This window comes from Entelurus aequoreus, linkage group LG05, assembly GCF_033978785.1.
Source record: "Entelurus aequoreus isolate RoL-2023_Sb linkage group LG05, RoL_Eaeq_v1.1, whole genome shotgun sequence".
In the NCBI taxonomy this organism is placed as follows: domain Eukaryota; kingdom Metazoa; phylum Chordata; class Actinopteri; order Syngnathiformes; family Syngnathidae; genus Entelurus; species Entelurus aequoreus.
This window is the reverse complement of record NC_084735.1, coordinates 15,986,457-16,005,267: the sequence shown is the minus strand read 5'-3', so window position 1 is coordinate 16,005,267 and position 18,811 is coordinate 15,986,457. Positions and strand designations below refer to the sequence as shown.

General features: G+C 37.9%; 2 protein-coding genes across 7 annotated transcripts in view; one reads left to right on the top strand and one right to left on the bottom strand.

The window, feature by feature from the left end:
* Positions 1-17,778, top strand: part of LOC133650228 (engulfment and cell motility protein 1) — a 156,053-nt gene extending 138,275 nt beyond the window's left edge. The window contains exons 16-21 of the mRNA XM_062047231.1: positions 1,453-1,616; positions 6,028-6,140; positions 8,403-8,510; positions 10,449-10,531; positions 12,517-12,594; positions 15,080-17,778. Coding sequence (XP_061903215.1) covers positions 1,453-1,616; positions 6,028-6,140; positions 8,403-8,510; positions 10,449-10,531; positions 12,517-12,594; positions 15,080-15,280 — 747 coding nt within the window. The 3' untranslated portion in view covers positions 15,281-17,778. The remainder of the gene's footprint in view (positions 1-1,452; positions 1,617-6,027; positions 6,141-8,402; positions 8,511-10,448; positions 10,532-12,516; positions 12,595-15,079) is intronic.
* The window catches only part of LOC133650227 (peroxisomal ATPase PEX1-like), an 86,869-nt gene continuing 78,074 nt past the window's right edge, over positions 10,017-18,811 (bottom strand). For all 6 annotated transcript variants that reach the window (XM_062047225.1, XM_062047228.1, XM_062047227.1 and 3 more), the window contains 2 exons: positions 16,152-16,282; positions 10,017-16,084 (listed from right to left, as the gene is read on the bottom strand). In XM_062047225.1, coding sequence (XP_061903209.1) covers positions 16,018-16,084; positions 16,152-16,282 — 198 coding nt within the window. In that variant the 3' untranslated portion in view covers positions 10,017-16,017. The remainder of the gene's footprint in view (positions 16,085-16,151; positions 16,283-18,811) is intronic.

Here is an 18,811-nt window from a genome sequence, read left to right as displayed (position 1 = left end):
CACAGAACACTTTTCCACTTTGTATCAGTCCATCTTAGATGAGCTCAGGCCCAGCGAAGCCGACGGCGTTTCTGGGTGTTGTTGATAAACGGTTTTCGCCTTGCACAGGAGAGTTTTAACTTGCACTTACAGATGTAGCGACCAACTGTAGTTACTGACAGTGGGTTTCTGAAGTGTTCCTGAGCCCATGTGGTGATATCCTTTACACACTGATGTCGCTTGTTGATGCAGTACAGCCTGAGGGATCGAAGGTCACGGGCTTAGCTGCTTACGTGCAGTGATTTCTCCAGATTCTCTGAACCCTTTGATGATATTACGGAGCGTAGATGGTGAAATCCCTAAATTCCTTGCAATAGCTGCTTGAGAAAGGTTTTTCTTAAACTGTTCAACAATTTGCTCACACATTTGTTGACAAAGTGGTGACCCTCGCCCCATCCTTGTTTGTGAATGACTGAGCATTTCATGGAATCTACTTTTATACCCAATCATGGCACCCACCTGTTCCCAATTTGCCTGTTCACCTGTGGGATGTTCCAAATAAGTGTTTGATGAGCATTCCTCAACTTTATCAGTATTTATTGCCACCTTTCCCAACTTCTTTGTCACGTGTTGCTGGCATCAAATTCTAAAGTTAATGAATATTTGCAAAAAAAAAAAAGTTTATCAGTTTGAACATCAAATATGTTGTCTTTGTAGCATATTCAACTGAATATGGGTTGAAAATGATTAGCAAATCATTGTATTCCGTTTATATTTACATCTAACACAATTTCCCAACTCATATGGAAACAGGGTTTGTATATATATGTGTATATATATATATATATATATATATATATATATATATATATATATATATATATATATATATATATATATATATATATAGATATATTTATATATATGTGTGTATATATATATATATATATATATATATATATATATATATATATATATATATATATATATTTATATATATGTGTGTATATATATATATATATATATATATATATATATATATATATACACACACACACACATCTTTCAAAAGTGAAAGTAATATGATATTTAGTACAAGTAGTAAAAGATGATGAAGTTATTAAGGGAAGAGTAGCAGTTCATCCCCTGTCAGTGTGTCACCACCAAGAATTCCTGAGGAGGATTTTCGGAATTCCGTTAAAAAAGACTTACAATCTTTTCTTTGCCACCGCGAGACGGGCCGCGCTTTTCTAAATTTGAGGACTAAAGAGGTGGGTTTAAGGAGATTACAGACGCTCGCTTGTGTCGTCTTCACATTTCCCACCACTTATTCCAGATTAGCGGCAGGATTTGGTTTGGTTCTTGTGGGGTCTCTCCCTACAAAAGAGGCTTTGAGGCCAATGACAGAAGAAGTAGGCTGATGCAGGCTGGCTATTTGACTTCCTGCCTCTGACTCCGCCCCCTCCCCCCCAGGTCATGCAGGTGGTGCGGGAGCAGGTCATGCGAGCGCTCACCCTCAAGCCTAATTCCCTGGACCAGTTCAAGAGTCGCCTGCAGAACCTGAGCTACACCGAGATCCTCAAGATACGCCAGTCTGAGAGGATGAATCAGGAGGACTTCCAGTCCCGCCCCATCCTGTGAGTCCACCAATCAGAGGTTTTGTCTTTTCCTGACCTTTTGGAGCAAACACCTGATGTGTTGTGGTGACATCATGTCCCTGCTCTTTGGCCCAAAATAGACTGTTAGCTCTATTGACTGATCACGTTTGATGAAGTAACTCCCACCGTCGTCAGTTTGGAGTCAATACCACACCCGCTCAGCCGCATCGTTTGCATAATTTATGCACAGCGCCGTCACGTGTGTTGCACTCAAATGCAGCACAGTGCGTGAATACATCATACGTGTATACGCACATAAAGACATCATACGTGTATATGCACTTAAATACATATGTGTATACGCACATAAATCATACGTGTATATGCACTTAAATACACATGTGTGTGAATACATCATACGTGTGTATACACATAAATACATAATAGTGTGTGAATGCATCATACGTGTATATGCACATAAGTACATCATACGTGCGTGAATACATCATACGTGTGTATACACATAAATACATCATATGTGCGTTAATACATTATACGTGTATATGCACATAAGTACATCATACGTGCGTGAATACATCATACGTGTACACGCATAAACACGTATGATTTATGTGCGTATACACATATGTATTTTAGTGCATATACACGTATGATGTATTTAAGTACATCATGCGTGCGTGAATACATCATACGTGTATACGCACATAAATACATCATGTGTGTAAATACATATGTGTATACGCACATAAATACATCATATGTGAGTGAATACATCATAGGTGTATACGCACATAAATACATAATGTGTATACGCACATAAATCATACGTGTATATGCACTTAAATCCATCATGTGCGTGAATACAGCATACGTGTGTATACACATAAATACATAATAGTGCGTGAATCCATCATACGTGTATATGCACATAAGTACATCATGCGTGCGTGAATACATCATACGTGTATACGCATATACACGTATGATTTATGTGCGTTACACATTATGTATTTAAGTGTATATACACGTATGATGTACTTAAATACATCCTACGTGTATACGCACATAAATACATCATGTGTGTAAATACATCATACGTGTATATGCACATAAATACATCATATGTGCGTGAATACATCATACGTGTATATGCACATAAATACATCATATGTGCGTGAATACATCATACGTGTATATGCACATAAATACATCATATGTGCGTGAAACATCATAGGTGTATATGCACATAAATACATCATGTGCGTGAATACATCATACGTGTATATGCACATAAATACATCATGTGCGTGAATACATCATACGTGTATACGCACATAAATACATCATGTGTGTAAATACATACAGTATGTGTATACGCACATAAATACATCATATGTGCGTGAATACATCATACGTGTATATGCACATAAATACATCATATGTGCGTGAATACATCATACGTGTATATGCACATAAATACATCATATGTGCGTGAATACATCATAGGTGTGTATATGCACATAAATACATCATGTGCGTGAATACATCATACGTGTATATGCACATAAATACATCATATGTGCGTGAATACATCATAGGTGTGTATATGCACATATATACATCATGTGCGTGAATACATCATACGTGTATATGCACATAAATACATCATGTGCGTGAATACATCATAGGTGTATACGCACATAAATACATAATGTGTATACGCACATAAATCATACGTGTATATGCACTTAAATCCATCATGTGCGTGAATACAGCATACGTGTGTATACACATAAATACATAATAGTGCGTGAATCCATCATACGTGTATATGCACATAAGTACATCATGCGTGCGTGAATCCATCATACGTGTATATGCACATAAGTACATCATGCGTGCGTGAATACATCATACGTGTATACGCATATACACGTATGATTTATGTGCGTTACACATTATGTATTTAAGTGTATATACACGTATGATGTACTTAAATACATCCTACGTGTATATGCACATAAATACATCATGTGTGTAAATACATACAGTATGTGTATACGCACATAAATACATCATATGTGCGTGAATACATCATACGTGTATATGCACATAAATACATATGTGCGTGAATACATCATACGTGTGTGTACACATAAATACATAATAGTGTGTGAATGCATCATACGTGTATATGTACATAAGTACATCATACGTGTGTGAATACATCATACGTGTATACGCACATAAATACATTGTGTGTAAATACATCATATGTGTATGCACACATAAATCATACGTGTATATGCTCATGATTGGTTGAAAAGTTATCTTGGTGGCAGAGAACAGTACGTGCATATGAATAATGTAGATTCAGATAAAAAGATTATAACACATGGAGTACCCCAAGGTTCTGTATTGGGACCAAAATTGTTTTTATTGTATATTAATGATATCTGTAAAATCTTTAAAAAACTCAACTGTATTCTCTTTGCTGATGATACAAGTCTGTACTGTTCTGGGCAAGACCTTGGCCAACTCTTAGGGACTGTAGAGAGTGAACTCCACATACTAAAGCAATGGTTTGATACCAATAAACTATCAATCAACCTAAATAAAACAAAATATATAATTTTTGGAAATAGGAAAAATAACAGTGTCATATAAGAATTGATGATATGGAGATAGAAAGGGTGTATTCAACAAAATTTTTGGGAATCCATATAGATGATAAATTAAATTGGAAACTGCACATAAATATACTTAAGACAAAGATGGCAAAAAATATTGCTATGTTGCATAAAATAAAAAACTCCGTAAATCAAAAGGCTCTTATCATGTTATATAATTCTTTTGTACTCCCTTATCTTAATTATTGTGTCGAAATCTGGGGTAACAATTACAAAACAAACATTAAATCTATATTCTTACTTCAAAAGAAAGCGATTAGAATTGTAAATTATGCAGATTATCATGACCATACCAATGCTCTGTTTATTAAATTAAAAACATTAAAACTGCACGATCTTGTTGACCTCAACACTGCTATTGTGACGTACAAAGCTCATAACCACATGCTGCTTGGGTGTCTACAGGAGAGGTTCAAACCCAGAGAGAATCCCTATGACCTCAGAGGTTCAGCTGTCTTCCAGAAAGCTAAGATAAGAACGAGCTTAAAAAGTAGATGTGTTTCTGTCAGGGGGGTTCAACTGTGGAACAGCTTGGATTATTCCTTAAAATGTTCCAGTTCTATTCACACATTTAAAAAACAATGTCTTGAAAACATATATCAATCTAGAATCAACACAGTAGTTAATACTATGATCAATGTTAATTCAAATACTAAATGTGGGTTATAAATAATAATGGAAGTACAATTGTTTGTATATAGTATATAAATTGGTACAAAGGTTTAACATGTCTACAAGGATATTTCACATGCCTTTACTGTGTATATAATTGAACTGTGTTTATGTTATGTATAATGTGTATTTATAATATGTTGTACAATGGACATTCAATAATTTTCGGAAGTTTATTTTGTACTTGACATTGTTTATAGGGTTAGGCGCAATAAGTGTTCAACTTCAGCCTAAACCCTTTCGGTCTGCAACATTTTCATTTTCAATTTAAGAATGTACAACTGTTTGTTTATTTTGTTGACGATTGACCGAAGAATAATAAACTTGAAACTTGATATGTGCGTGAATACATCATACGTGTGTATGCACATAAATACATCATACGTGCGTGGATACATCATACGTGTGTATGCACATAAGTACATCATACGTGCGTGAATACATCATACGTGGATAACATTTGTCTATATTCGTGCGCAAATACATTATACATGCATACATTGTACGTGCGGTAATACATTGTTCATACACAAATACATCGTACGCGCGTGAACACATTATGCGTGTGTAAATACGTCATGTGTGCGTGAATACATTGTACGTACACAAATACATCGTACATGTATATGCATTATACACGTGTAAATACCTCATAAGTGAATGAACACACGTGCACGCACAAGACCTCATACATGCGCCAGATGTGCGTGAATACATCAGATGTGCGTGAATACATCAGATGTGCGTGAATACATCAGATGTGCGTGAATACATCAGATGTGCGTGAATACATCAGATGTGCGTGAATATATCAGATGTGCGTGAATACATCAGATGTGCGTGAATACATCAGATGTGCGTGAATACATCAGATGTGCGTGAATACATCAGATGTGCGTGAATACATCAGATGTGCGCGATTACGTGCATTACCACATACATCATACGTGCATGATTACATTTTACGTGCACCGACACATGCATGAATTCATCTTACATGATGATGGAGGACATTTGTGAGCTTGCATGTTTTGTGACTGTAAATATTTGTGTTTTATTTGTTGGAGGGAGCTGAGAGAGAAGATCCAGCCAGAGATCATGGAGTTGATCAAACAACAGAGACTCAACAGACTATGTGAAGGAACATGTTTCCGGAAGATCAGCAGTCGCAGGAGGCAAGGTGGGGACTGGACTGGACTCTTTGACGCTTCATGCCGTGGCGACTTGCTAGCATACGCTACTGGCAGCTAGCATAGGCTAGCGATGTCGCGAGTAGAAGCTAACACGTGGCTGCTAGCATCAGGTATTAGCCGCAAACTAAATAAGCTAGTTGTTACTGTGCTTCCTACTACTGTTAGCCGCGACTGAACGTTTATACTAGCGTCTGGTAGCTAGCATAGGCTAGTGATGTCGCTAGTAGAAGCTAACACGTCAGTCGTGGCTGCTAGCATCAGGCATTAGCTGCAAACTAAAGAAGTTGTTGTGCTTCCTACTACTGGTAGCCGCGACTGAACGTTTATATTAGCATCTGGTAGCTAACATCAGCTACTGGCAGCTAGCATAGGCTAGCGATGTCGCTAGTAGAAGCTAACACGTGGCTGCTAGCATCAGGTATTAGCCGCTAACTAAAGAAGCTAGTTGTTACTGTGCTTCCTATTACTGGTAGCCGCGACTGAACGTTTATATTAGCGTCTGGTAGCTAACATCAACAACTGGCAGCTAGCATACTGGAAGTGGTTCTTGGCAGCCAGAAGAGGTATTTGGCAGCTAGAAAATAGGTATTTGGCAGCTAGAAGGGGTATTTGGCAGCTAGAAGAGGTATTTGGCAGCTAGAAGGGGTATTTGGCAGCTAGAATATAGGTATTTGGCAGTTAGAAGAGGTATTTGGCAGCTAGAAGGGGTTCTTGGCAGCTAGAAGAGGTATTTGGCAGCTGGAAGAGGTATGTGGCAGCTAGAAGGGGTATGTGGCAGCTAGAAGAGGTATGTGGCAGCTAGAAGAGGTATGTGGCAACTAGAAGAGGTATGTGGCAACTAGAAGAGGTATTTGGCAACTAGAAGAGGTATTTGGCAGCTAGAAGGGGTATGTGGCAAATAGAAGAGGTATGTGGCAACTAGAAGAGGTATGTGGCAACTAGAAGAGGTATGTGGCAGCTAGAAGAGGTATGTGGCAGCTAGAAGGGGTATGTGGCAGCTAGAAGAGGTATATGGCAGCTAGAAGAGGTATTTGGCAGCTAGAAGAGGTATGTGGCAGCTAGAAGGGGTATGTGGCAGCTAGAAGGGGTATGTGGCAGCTAGAAGAGGTATGTGCCAGCTAGAAGGGGTATTTGGCAGCTAGAAGAGGTATGTGCCAGCTAGAAGGGGTATTTGGCAGCTAGAAGAGGTATTTGGCAGCTACAAGGGGTATTTAGAAGGGGTATTTGGCAGCTAGAAGAGGTATTTGGCAACTAGAAGAGGTATGTGGCAGCTAGAAGAGGTATGTGGCAGCTAGAAGAGGTATTTGGCAGCTAGAAGGGGTATTTAGAAGGGGTATTTGGCAGCTAGAAGAGGTATGAGGCAACTAGAAGAGGTATTTGGCAACTAGAAGAGGTATGTGGCAGCTAGAAGAGGTATGTGGCAGCTAGAAGAGGTATGTGGCAGCTAGAAGGGGTATTTGGCAGCTAGAAGAGGTATTTGGCAGCTAGAAGAGGTATGTGGCAGCTAGAAGAGGTATGTGGCAGCTAGAAGGGGTATTTGGCAGCTAGAAGAGGTATTTGGCAGCTAGAAGGGGTATTTAGAAGGGGTATTTGGCAGCTAGAAGGGGTATTTAGAAGGGGTATTTGGCAGCTAGAAGGGGTATTTAGAAGGGGTATTTGGCAGCTAGAAGATCTATTTGGCAGCTAGAAGGGGTATTTGGCAGCTAGAAGAGGTATGTGGCAACTAGAAGAGGTATTTGGCAGCTAGAAGAGGTATGTGGCAACTAGAAGAGGTATGTGGCAACTAGAAGAGGTGTTTGGCAGCTAGAAGGGGTATGTGGCAACTAGAAGAGGTGTTTGTCAGCTAGAAGGGGTATGTGGCAACTAGAAGAGGTGTTTGTCAGCTAGAAGGGGTATGTGGCAACTAGAAGAGGTATGTGGCAGCTAGAAGAGGTATTTGGCAGCTAATAGTAGCAGCTACTAATGTTTATCTTGCTTAAAACTACTAGCATTGAAGAACCGTTAGCACTGTATCATTTTCAGACAACATATGTGCTTGTTTACACGGGTGTTAGCATCCTCCTCACCGCCTACAAGTCAGTCTGCAGTGGCATGGCACCACCAGAACGTTCTATTTCAGGAGCATCTTCTCACTGGCTGTGGAGCACACATTTAAACTTCAGTCTGTTCCGGAACACGGCAGCTCGTCTGTTCTTTGAATTGACTTATGGCGTCTAAATCCGTCTTAATCCTCTTTTCTCCCGCCGCAGACAAGTTCTGGTACTGCCGACTGTCTCCCAACCACAAAGTCCTGCACTACGGAGACCTGGAGGAGAGCCCCCAGGGGGAGGTGCCCCACGACTCCCTGCAGGACAAACGTAGGTGGCGCTCATTTTATAAGACTTTTTAGTTTGCCTCGGTCAAAGGAGCGAGCATAGTGCAACATGCTAACTTTTAGTTTGAAGGATACACACACCTGAACATAAAACATGCAGTAGTCTGGTATCATATACTGTATACATCATGTACTTTTATACATGTTCTACCAGGGCCGTCAAATGACTCAAATATTTAACCTGAATTAAGTTTTTGCGCACCTTAGATTTGTGTATGTATGTGTATATATATATATATATGTATATGTATGTGTGTGTGTATGTACATGTTTATATATGTGTGTACATATACATACATGTATAGTATGTATATATATCAACAGTATGTATATATGTATGAATGTGTATGTATATATGTATGAATGTATGTATATACACATGTATCTACATGTGTATGTACATATATACATGTATGTATATATATCAACAGTATGTATGTACGTATGCAGATACTGTATGTATATATATATGTATGTATGTATATATATATATATGTACCCGGTATGTATATACACATGTATCTACATGTGTATATTTATATACTTTTGTACATATACATACATGTACATATGTATGTATATATACATGTGTGTGTGTGTATATATATATATATATATATATATATATATATGTATATATACATTAATGTGTGTATATATACTGTATACGTATATACATGTGTGTATGTACTGTATGTATGTATGCATATGTGTATGTATATATATATTTATGAACAGTATGTATGTATGTAAATATGTGTACATGTATGTATGTATATATGTATATACACATGTATATACATGTGTGTATATATATATATATACATACATACATGTGTGTATATACTGTATACGTATATAAATGTGTGTATGTATGTATATATATGTATGTGTATATACTGTATATGTACGTTTGTATACACGTGTATACGTGTGTGTGTATATATACATTCATGTGTGTGTGTATATACTGTATACATGTATATATATATGTATGTGTATGTACATACGTATATATGTGTGTGTATATACATATATACTTGTGCAGTATATGTTTATATAAATACACGTGCATATATGTGTATATATATATATATATATATACATGTGTGTGTGTATATTTATATATACATATAAGTCGATAAATTGCGATGTCTGTGTGTTTTCCTTCGCCTTTTGCTTTCAAACAGGGTACAAGAGGGTTCACTCTGCATCGCACTCAGCAACCGAGCACCTTTATTCAACAGTAGAATTAAATGAAAGGAGCTAACCCTCTTGTCAGTCATCCACGTCTTTGTCTCGGTGGGCTGCTAACTTACACACACAGGATGCAGGCAACTCGCGAATTAGAAGCACCATAATGTAAGGAGGAAAAAAGAGGATTACATGTCCTGTGTGGGAATAATTTGTATCCAAACTGAATGATCAAGTATGCCTAATTTGTTGGAAAGAGATGGCACAAAAAAGACACCACAACAAACCACTTGACCCAGTTTTTCCACTGCACTTCAAGATATTCAATATTTATTGAAATGTCGTTTTTGCTCACAGAGATTGAAAGTCAATGTATTTAGGATAACAGAAAAGTTTTCAATGACAATTGCAAAAAAATAAAACAGTAAAGAGAAAGAAGTTTTGTTTTAAAAGGTAACTTGCATTATAATTAAAATGATATTACATCATACAGGATTAGGGGGGGTGACACATATTTAGTCATTTCTCATAGTGCCGTTAAAGGAAACTAGTGGCAGCCCTGTCTAATTTTGTGGCCTGATTTATATTGTGCAGATGTGATTTTTCCACATTTTATGCCATACTAATGTGCTGAAGTGTACTTTTAGAGTTATTTTTCTTGGTTTGACTTGTACTTGTTGATTGGGAAGACGTGAGAATAGAATAATGAGTGTAATCATGTCCTCAGTGCCGGTGGCGGACATCAAGGCTGTGATCACAGGCAAAGACTGTCCTCACATGAAGGAGAAGGGCGCTCTCAAGCAGAACAAGGTGAGCAGACTACCAAACATTCATATTCATTGACAGCCACCTGGGTTTTAATAGGCGCTACCTAAAGACTGATCCGGAATCGACCGCCTGGTATTTACAGTCGGATTAAATGTGCATGTTTGCTACTTTATTTCCATTATTTGGCAAATGAAATGAAGGCGAAAGTGAGACGTGCTGGGAAATTCTATTTGCCCAGTTTACAGTGACATTAAGTCCATTAGCTGCCCCCCGCCAGCATCTGCTTAAAACGAGCAAATAAGATAATGGCTAAACAAAGCGTCATCCTTCAAATCCGCCCTGAATTTCCACCCCGCCTCCTGGTGTTTTGCTTCTAGAATAGGTGGATTAGTCTCACTAATATACGCACAGGTGTCAAACTCAAGACCTGGCCCACCGCATCCTTTTATATGGCCCGCTAAAGCCTGGAAATAATACGCCTCAATAAAGTACTTTATCTTTTCTTGCTAAATATATTAATTCTTTCCATTTTGACAGAAAATAAAACATGTACTGCATTAAATTACATATAATTTAACACTATATAATAATGTAACAACTGTATTTAATGAAATAATTACATGCGTATGAATTTAGTTTGGAAAGTACTTATGCATGAATCTGTAATAATAATGTTGTTAATGTTAATAATGGAAAATCAATTTAGCTTGGAAAGTAGTTATAATCTGTAATAATAATGAACTGTTAGCTTTGTGTTTACAAATACTATATCATCGTTCATTAAAAAACATTTTATATAAATTAAAAATAAATATTTAAGCCTGTTATCCATAAAATTGTACAGTGTAATAATTACAAAACAATTTTTCTATTTACATTAAACCTCTTAAGGCCCAAGCTGTTTGTTTACATGCTTTTTTTAATTTCTCTTTGCTATTTGGGCTTGTTGGACCCTAATTAAAATAAAATCTAACTATCATCTTAGCTCTGCACATCGCCAAGATGTGGGAATGAAAAAGCCTGTGATTATTCACACAAACTATATTCTTCCCGATAATTTACTTATTATTTATTTGCATACAAAGTTAATACTGCATTTTTATTTCCAGAAGTATTTTGTTCAAGGTAAAAGTTTTAAGTTAGCACTTTATTCATCTCAATTATTATTTGCGTGCAATGCTACATTTTTGTTATCCCAGAAAAGGCTTCCATAAAAAGTACATTATTCAAATGGAAATTTAGCACAAAGTAAGATTTGACTTCTCTTTTGAATGTCCGTGGTGTGCTGATCAAAGGTGAGTTTATTGTCCAAGGTTACAAGGTTAAAAGTGTCAACTGTTTGTGTGTTTATGATGATGGGGTGCTGAGGTGAGGGGGTTGAACCATATTTCTTCTGTTTTATTGACATTGATTTCCAGATAACTGGCTGTGCATGACTCTGTGAAATGTTTGACTGTGAGCTTCAAGAGGTAGTCACCTGAAATGGTTCTCACTTCACAGGTGTGCCTTATCAGGGTTGATTAGTGGAATCTCTTGCTTTATCAATGGGGGTGGGGACCATCAGTTGTGTTGTGAATAAGAAGGTGTGTCCAAACTTTTGGCCTGTACTGTATATTTTCTGACTTGAGCCATCATCCAGCCCCGCCCACCTCGTCTAAATCTCCCCATTAGTGCTGCAAACATTTTTGTCTTACTATTACAGTTTTTATGAATGGGGCAAGTTTGGGTAGATTTTCACAAGGTGGAGGCTGGTTATGAATGACATCACATTAAAACAATGTTTGTAGTACAAAGGAATGGCAGCGTTAAAAATAATATTTGCAATGACAAGAGGGGTCCAGCAATGTGCTCCCCATCCATGCCCAGAGGGAAGCACTCATTATTACATTGTTGGGGATATTTGCCACAACACGACGAGGACTCAACTCTACTGAAGAGAAGTTATCCCTTCCTTTTAAGAAGATTAGCGAAGAATAGTCTTCATATAATCCACAAGTCTTCTTACAACTTTGTGATCATTTCTCCAGGAGGTGCTGGAGCTGGCCTTCTCAGTCCTCTACGAGTCGGACGAGTATTTAAACTTTATCGCCCCGGACAAACATGAGGTAAGACAATAACAACAAATGTCAATCACTGTTTTCTTGCTTGGATGGAATATGTCAGAGGGAGGGCTGGACGATTTTGGCAAAAATAATCACTTTATTTCGGATGATGTTGAAAACATGACTAATGTCTTTTCCGGACTATAAGCCACACCCATTACATTTTACAAGAAAAAAAAATGTCATAATAGCCACACCGGACTATAGGCCATACATATATATATACTGGTTAGTTGTGAAAATGTGATAGTTACCGTATTTTTCGGATTATAAATCCCTTTTTTTTTTGATAGTTTGGCCGGGGGTGCGATTTATACTCTAGAGCGATTTTTGTGTGAAATTATTAACACATTAGCGTAAAATATCAAATAATATTATTTAGCTCATTCACGTAAGAGACTAGGCGTGTATCAGCAATCGTCACACACACACGTCAACCAATAAAAATTCAGTGACAACCGAAACCATCCTGTCCGGATTCAGAAAGGCTGGAATAATTGGAACTGCAACTGACGATGACTCTGACGTAAACGACGTACCGATAGAAGAGGAAGCGGCCGCATTGTCTACCTTTGGAGTTGGCAAAGTTGTTTAAAAGTGACACAGAGGAAGAAGATTTCATGGGATTTAGCGGTTAGGAGTGACAGATTGTTTGGTAAACGTATAGCATGTTCTATATGTTATAGTTATTTGAATGACTCTTACCATAATATGTTACGTTAACATACCAGGCACGTTCTCAGTTGGTTATTTATGCCTCATATAACGTACACTTATTCAGCCTGTTGTTCACTAGTCTTTATTTATTTTAAATTGCCTTTCAAATGTCTATTCTCGGTGGTGGGTTTTATGAAATACATTTCCCCCAAAAATGCGACTTGTATATGTTTTTTTCCTTCTTTATTGTGCATTTTCGGCCGGTGCAAGTTATACTCCGGAGCGATTTATAATCCGAAAAATACGGTACATAGATTTATTTTGTAAATGTTTCCAAACGATGTTTGTAACACGGCAGTAAAACGGATGATCAAACAAAACAGAAAACTCATTGATGTCTTTATTCACCCTTTGAGATTAATAAAATGTTTATCAGGATTATTTACTCTGTAAACACTTGAGTTTACTTTATTTTAGTACATTGTTTGATTTGCGTAATTTAGACGTCAGCGAAACAAAATCCATAGATAAGCCGCAGAGTTCCAAGCTCGGGAAAGTACGGTACTGTATTTTTCGGACTATAAATCGCAGTTTTTTTCATAGTTTGGCCGGGGGTGCGATTTATACTCAGGAGCGACTTATGTGTGAAATTATTAACACATTACCGTAAAATATCAAATATTATTTATCTCATTCACGTAAGAGACTAGACGTATAAGATTTCATGGGATTTAGTGATTAGGAGTGACAGATTGTTTGTTAACGTATAGCATGTTCTATATGTTATAGTTATTTGAATGACTCTTACCATAATATGTTACGTTAACATACCAGGCACCTTCTCAGTTGGTTATTTATGCCTCATATAACGTACACTTATTCAGCCTGTTGTTCACTATTCTTTAGACATTTTAAATTGCCTTTCAAATGTCTATTCTTGGTGTTGGCTTTTATCAAATACATTTCCACAAAAAATGCGCCTTATACTCCAGTGTGACTTATATATGTTTTTTTCCTTCTTTATTATGCATTTTCGGCCGGTGCGACTTATACTCCGGAGCGACTCATACTCCGAAAAATACAGTATTTATAGTACGACTAGAACAAACTGATATAATAAATGTTAGATTTTTTTTTATTCTGTTGTGTCATAATACAATTTAATTAAATGCAATATGTCTTTGGACAATATTGACTAGTATTTTTGTAAATGTATCAATGATAGCTTTAAGTAAGTTATACTTGTGTAAGTTACTTTTTTGAAACATTTATTTTGTTAGCGCGGTCAGACCGGATGTTGCACACAGCGCTGTTATTGTGAAGTGTGCTGCTGTTCAGAGTGTGACTGCTGTTTGTACGTTGAGCTTACATCGATAGTTCACAACAACACAAGCAGATAAGATGTGTTGTGGATCGTTCTTGTCGGCTTTAGCTTTATAGTTTCGACGCTATTTCAAGTGACCGTACCAACATTATTTAGGGCGGGACGGTAATGAGCAGAATCGGACAAATTACTTTCACAAACAAATGTTCATTCTACTCACAATGACAGCATTTTATTTATTTCTTGATATTCGTTTAACAGCACATTCCTTAACACTAAATCTTATGGCATTGTTTGTTGCATTTAGCGCGATATCAAATAAAAAGTACCAACCATGGTGAGATTTTTAAAAAAGAGCACAATTTTCAGGAATTTGCATGCACGTTGCGTGGCAGTAATCACTTTTTCCCGTTATATTTTAATGTTCGTGAGAGATTAAAAGTAGTTTTAATTGTCCAGCCCTCGTGCTGATTGAATTGGTAGTTATTCTAGTTGCATTTATTTCAGTACTGCGTGTGGACGGACGGTCTGAACGCCCTGCTGGGCAAGGAGATGGCCAGCGACTACACCAAATCCGACATGGACACTCTGCTCTCCATGGAGATGAAACTCCGCCTCTTGGACCTCGAAAACATCCAGATTCCAGAGGCTCCGCCTCCCATTCCCAAAGAGCCTAGCAACTATGACTTTGTTTACGATTGTAACTAGCCCTCCTCCCCCCCGCACAAGATGAACTGTGATGCCACCAAACAATACAACCACCAGTTACCATGGAGATGATTCCTTAATCCTCTTTCTGCCTTTTTCTCTTATGATTTGTCCTCAGGGCTTTCAGTGCAGGTAGTGATGGGGCAGCCATCTTTGTTTAGTCCACACGCTTGTTGCTATGTCCTGTCACGTCACACACAGACAGTATTTGTGGCAGCTAAATGTTACTCCTCACACAGCCGAAGTATACACTCACTTCTTTTCCTGTCAGCTGACGACTGTTACGATATTTTGTTGTCCCGCCTACCATCCTTCGTTTCAACAACTGCTGTACTCAACATTCCTGAGCAATATTTTCTTTATCGCGTCGTGATCGCTTTCGACTGTGACTCCATTTGCAAAGGGAAGCTTTAGAATTTGAAAGTTAATGTATTTTTTTAATTTAAAGACATGATTATTTCTAGTATGTTTTTTTTTATATATATATATATACACAGTATTTTACCCCCACAGTCACTTGCCCTCCCTTTGCCTTCCTATTTAAACATTTTCCCCCCACAACTGCTGTTTACATTAAAGGTTGAAAGACTAAAGGCTGCCAGCTCCTTTCTTCTTTACGGCCAATACAAAAAGTATACCAAATTAAACTTAGATTTGAAATATTCTTTACATTCTAAACGACAGTGACAAATATTGTCCAGTAATTAAATAAGTCACAGTGTTTTGTTACGTCACCATCAGGCTAGCGTCACGCGTTGTCCAGGTCGGAATGTTGGAGCTGCCGAACCTCTGAAGGCTTCATACCTGCAAACGTTTAGTGACACGCACATGAACATTCTTGTATTTGTGATTGTTGTGCGGCACCACTCACAGTGCTGCGTGTCTGCGCCACTCGTCGTCGCTGAGGGACGGCCTGGTGACGTCCAGGGCGGCGTGCAGGTGCGCTGGACGTAGCAGGATGCCCGGCTGTGTGGAGGCCGACTGGACCCACACCCGCTCCCCCTAAACACATTGAACGGAAACAAAGTCACAGATTCAGTCTCTGCAGGTTTAAACAAGTCAAATGTAAAACCATCTCATTTCAATACTGACAGAAAAGTACAAAGAAATTAAATATTAATTAGAGATGTCCGATAATATCGGACTGCCGATATCGGCCGATAAATGCTTTAAAATGTAATATCGGAAATGATCGGTTTCAAAAAGTAAAATGTATGACTTTTTAAAACGCCGCTGTGTACACGGACCTAGGGAGAAGTACAGAGCGCCAATAAACCTTTTAAGGCACTGCCTTTGCGTGCCGGCCCAATCACATAATACCTAAGGCTTTTCACACACACAACTGAATGCAAGGCATACTTGGTCAACAGCCATACAGGTCACACCGAGGGTGGACGTATAAACAACTTTAATACTGTTACAAATATGCGCCACACTGTGAACCCACACCAAACAAGAATGACAAACACATTTTGGGAGAACATCCGCACCGTAACAAAACAAACACATCAGAACAAATACCCAGAACCCCTTGCAGCACTAACTCTTCCGGGACGCTACAATATACACCCCCGCTACCCACCCCCACCTCAACCTCCTCATTCTCTCTCAGGGAGAGCATGTCCCAAATTCCAAGCTGCTGTTTTGAGGCATGTTAAGAATGCACTTTGTGACTTCAATAATAAATATGGCAGTGCCATGTTGGCACTTTTTTCCATAACTTGAGTCGATTTATTTTGGAAAACCTTGTTACATTGTTTAATGCATCCAGCGGGGCATCACAACAAAATTAGGCATAATAATGTGTTAATTCCACGACTGTGTATATCGGTATCGGTTGATATCGGAATCGGTAATTAAGAGTTGGACAATATCGGAATATCGGCAAAAAAGCCATTATCGGACATCTCTAATATTAATGCAAGCAACATTTTCAGACAAACATATTTTTCATTACTGTATTCCTATTACCATTGTAATTGGAAGGTGAAGAACCTAATCATCCTAAATAGGTAAGCAAACATCAAAATAAAATGGAATGTCAACATTTGTAGGCAAAAATTGCACTTTTCTTCCCCCAACTGTGTCAAGTGGTTTGTTTTGTTGTCATTTTTGCTGCTAATTGCAATTGAGTGAAAATGTTTATATGCCACTGGACATGCTTCTAAGGCCTTACATTTCGCAAAAATCCATTTAATGACAAAGGGCACACAAGCTTGTGATCACGGCGCCGCTATAAATAGTTTGTCTGCGTTAGTGCTTATAATAACAATATCCGTAATACTTAGTTAATATTCAAGTCATGAAATGTAAACTGAGTATTGGTGCCGCTTTTTGGATGTTTTTTTACGTTAATTTACGAGTTAGTCCGCATAAAAAAATTTTTTTTTTAAATATATCCTTCATGTCTTGCCATGACAAGATAATATTCACATTTCTTCCTTTCCGGGTCCTCACCCAAACACAAACTGAATTTTAGCAGACAACCTTTACAGCTTTTAATGTCAGTTGTTGCTCTTACGTGGAGAAAAGATTAGTTTAAAATGTGTAATTATTGGAATAAATAATAGAAAAAACATGAGAAAAATGTGTCTTTTTTTTGTTTTGTTATGCTGCTGTGAGTGCACTACTATTAGCCATTAGGCCACAGAGAAATTAGCATGTGATTACTGTATCTGTATAATTTCACTAGTAAACATCTCATAAAGAACATTTTATACGTTTCCATCCGCCAGCTTCAACCATGCATCAACTTGTTTGTTCTACAGCCACAAAAGGTTGAACTTGCTCTTAGTACTCTACACAAATAACTCGGCTTTGCTGCGGCCTTTTGTAATCCTCCAAAAATTCTGACCGGGTACACAGCTAATTTTTTAAAATTTGTATTCTAAATAACGCTCTGAAATGTATACATTTGTTTTAAAGGGGAACTGCACTTCTTTTGTTACAATCCCTCTGTAGGACCAAAACATATGTTTTTTTGATTTTTTTATGCAATTTGTGAAATAAAACAAACGCGAGGTGGCTAACAATGCACCTAATGGGAGTAATCTATTGTGCCTATAAAGCCCTCTGAAGCAACATCGGAAAACAGCCATCAATACTCCATTTACATATTGTGATCTGAATATTAAACAAATATTAGCGATATTGTTATTATAGCCGCTAATGCTACTTTTAGTGCCACCATGATCACAGAGAGCTAACCAGCTTATGCTGCTAAGTTGACATATTGAGCTTTTGCATTGCCTAATTCTTGATTATAAATCATGTCTCTCATGTGGATGTAGAAGGATGTGGACTTAATAGGGGTGTAACGGTACGTGTATTTGTATTGAATCGTTTCGGTACAGGGGTTCCGGTTTGGTTCGGAGGTGTACCGAACGAGTTTCCACACGGACATATTAAGTAGCGTAACGCACGTTGTGTAAACAATGCACACCGAGGCACAACACACTTGCATTGTTTACTCAAAATGCCGGACATATGAGGCATTTATGAAACTCCGCCCTGACAGCTCCGCAAAAGAGG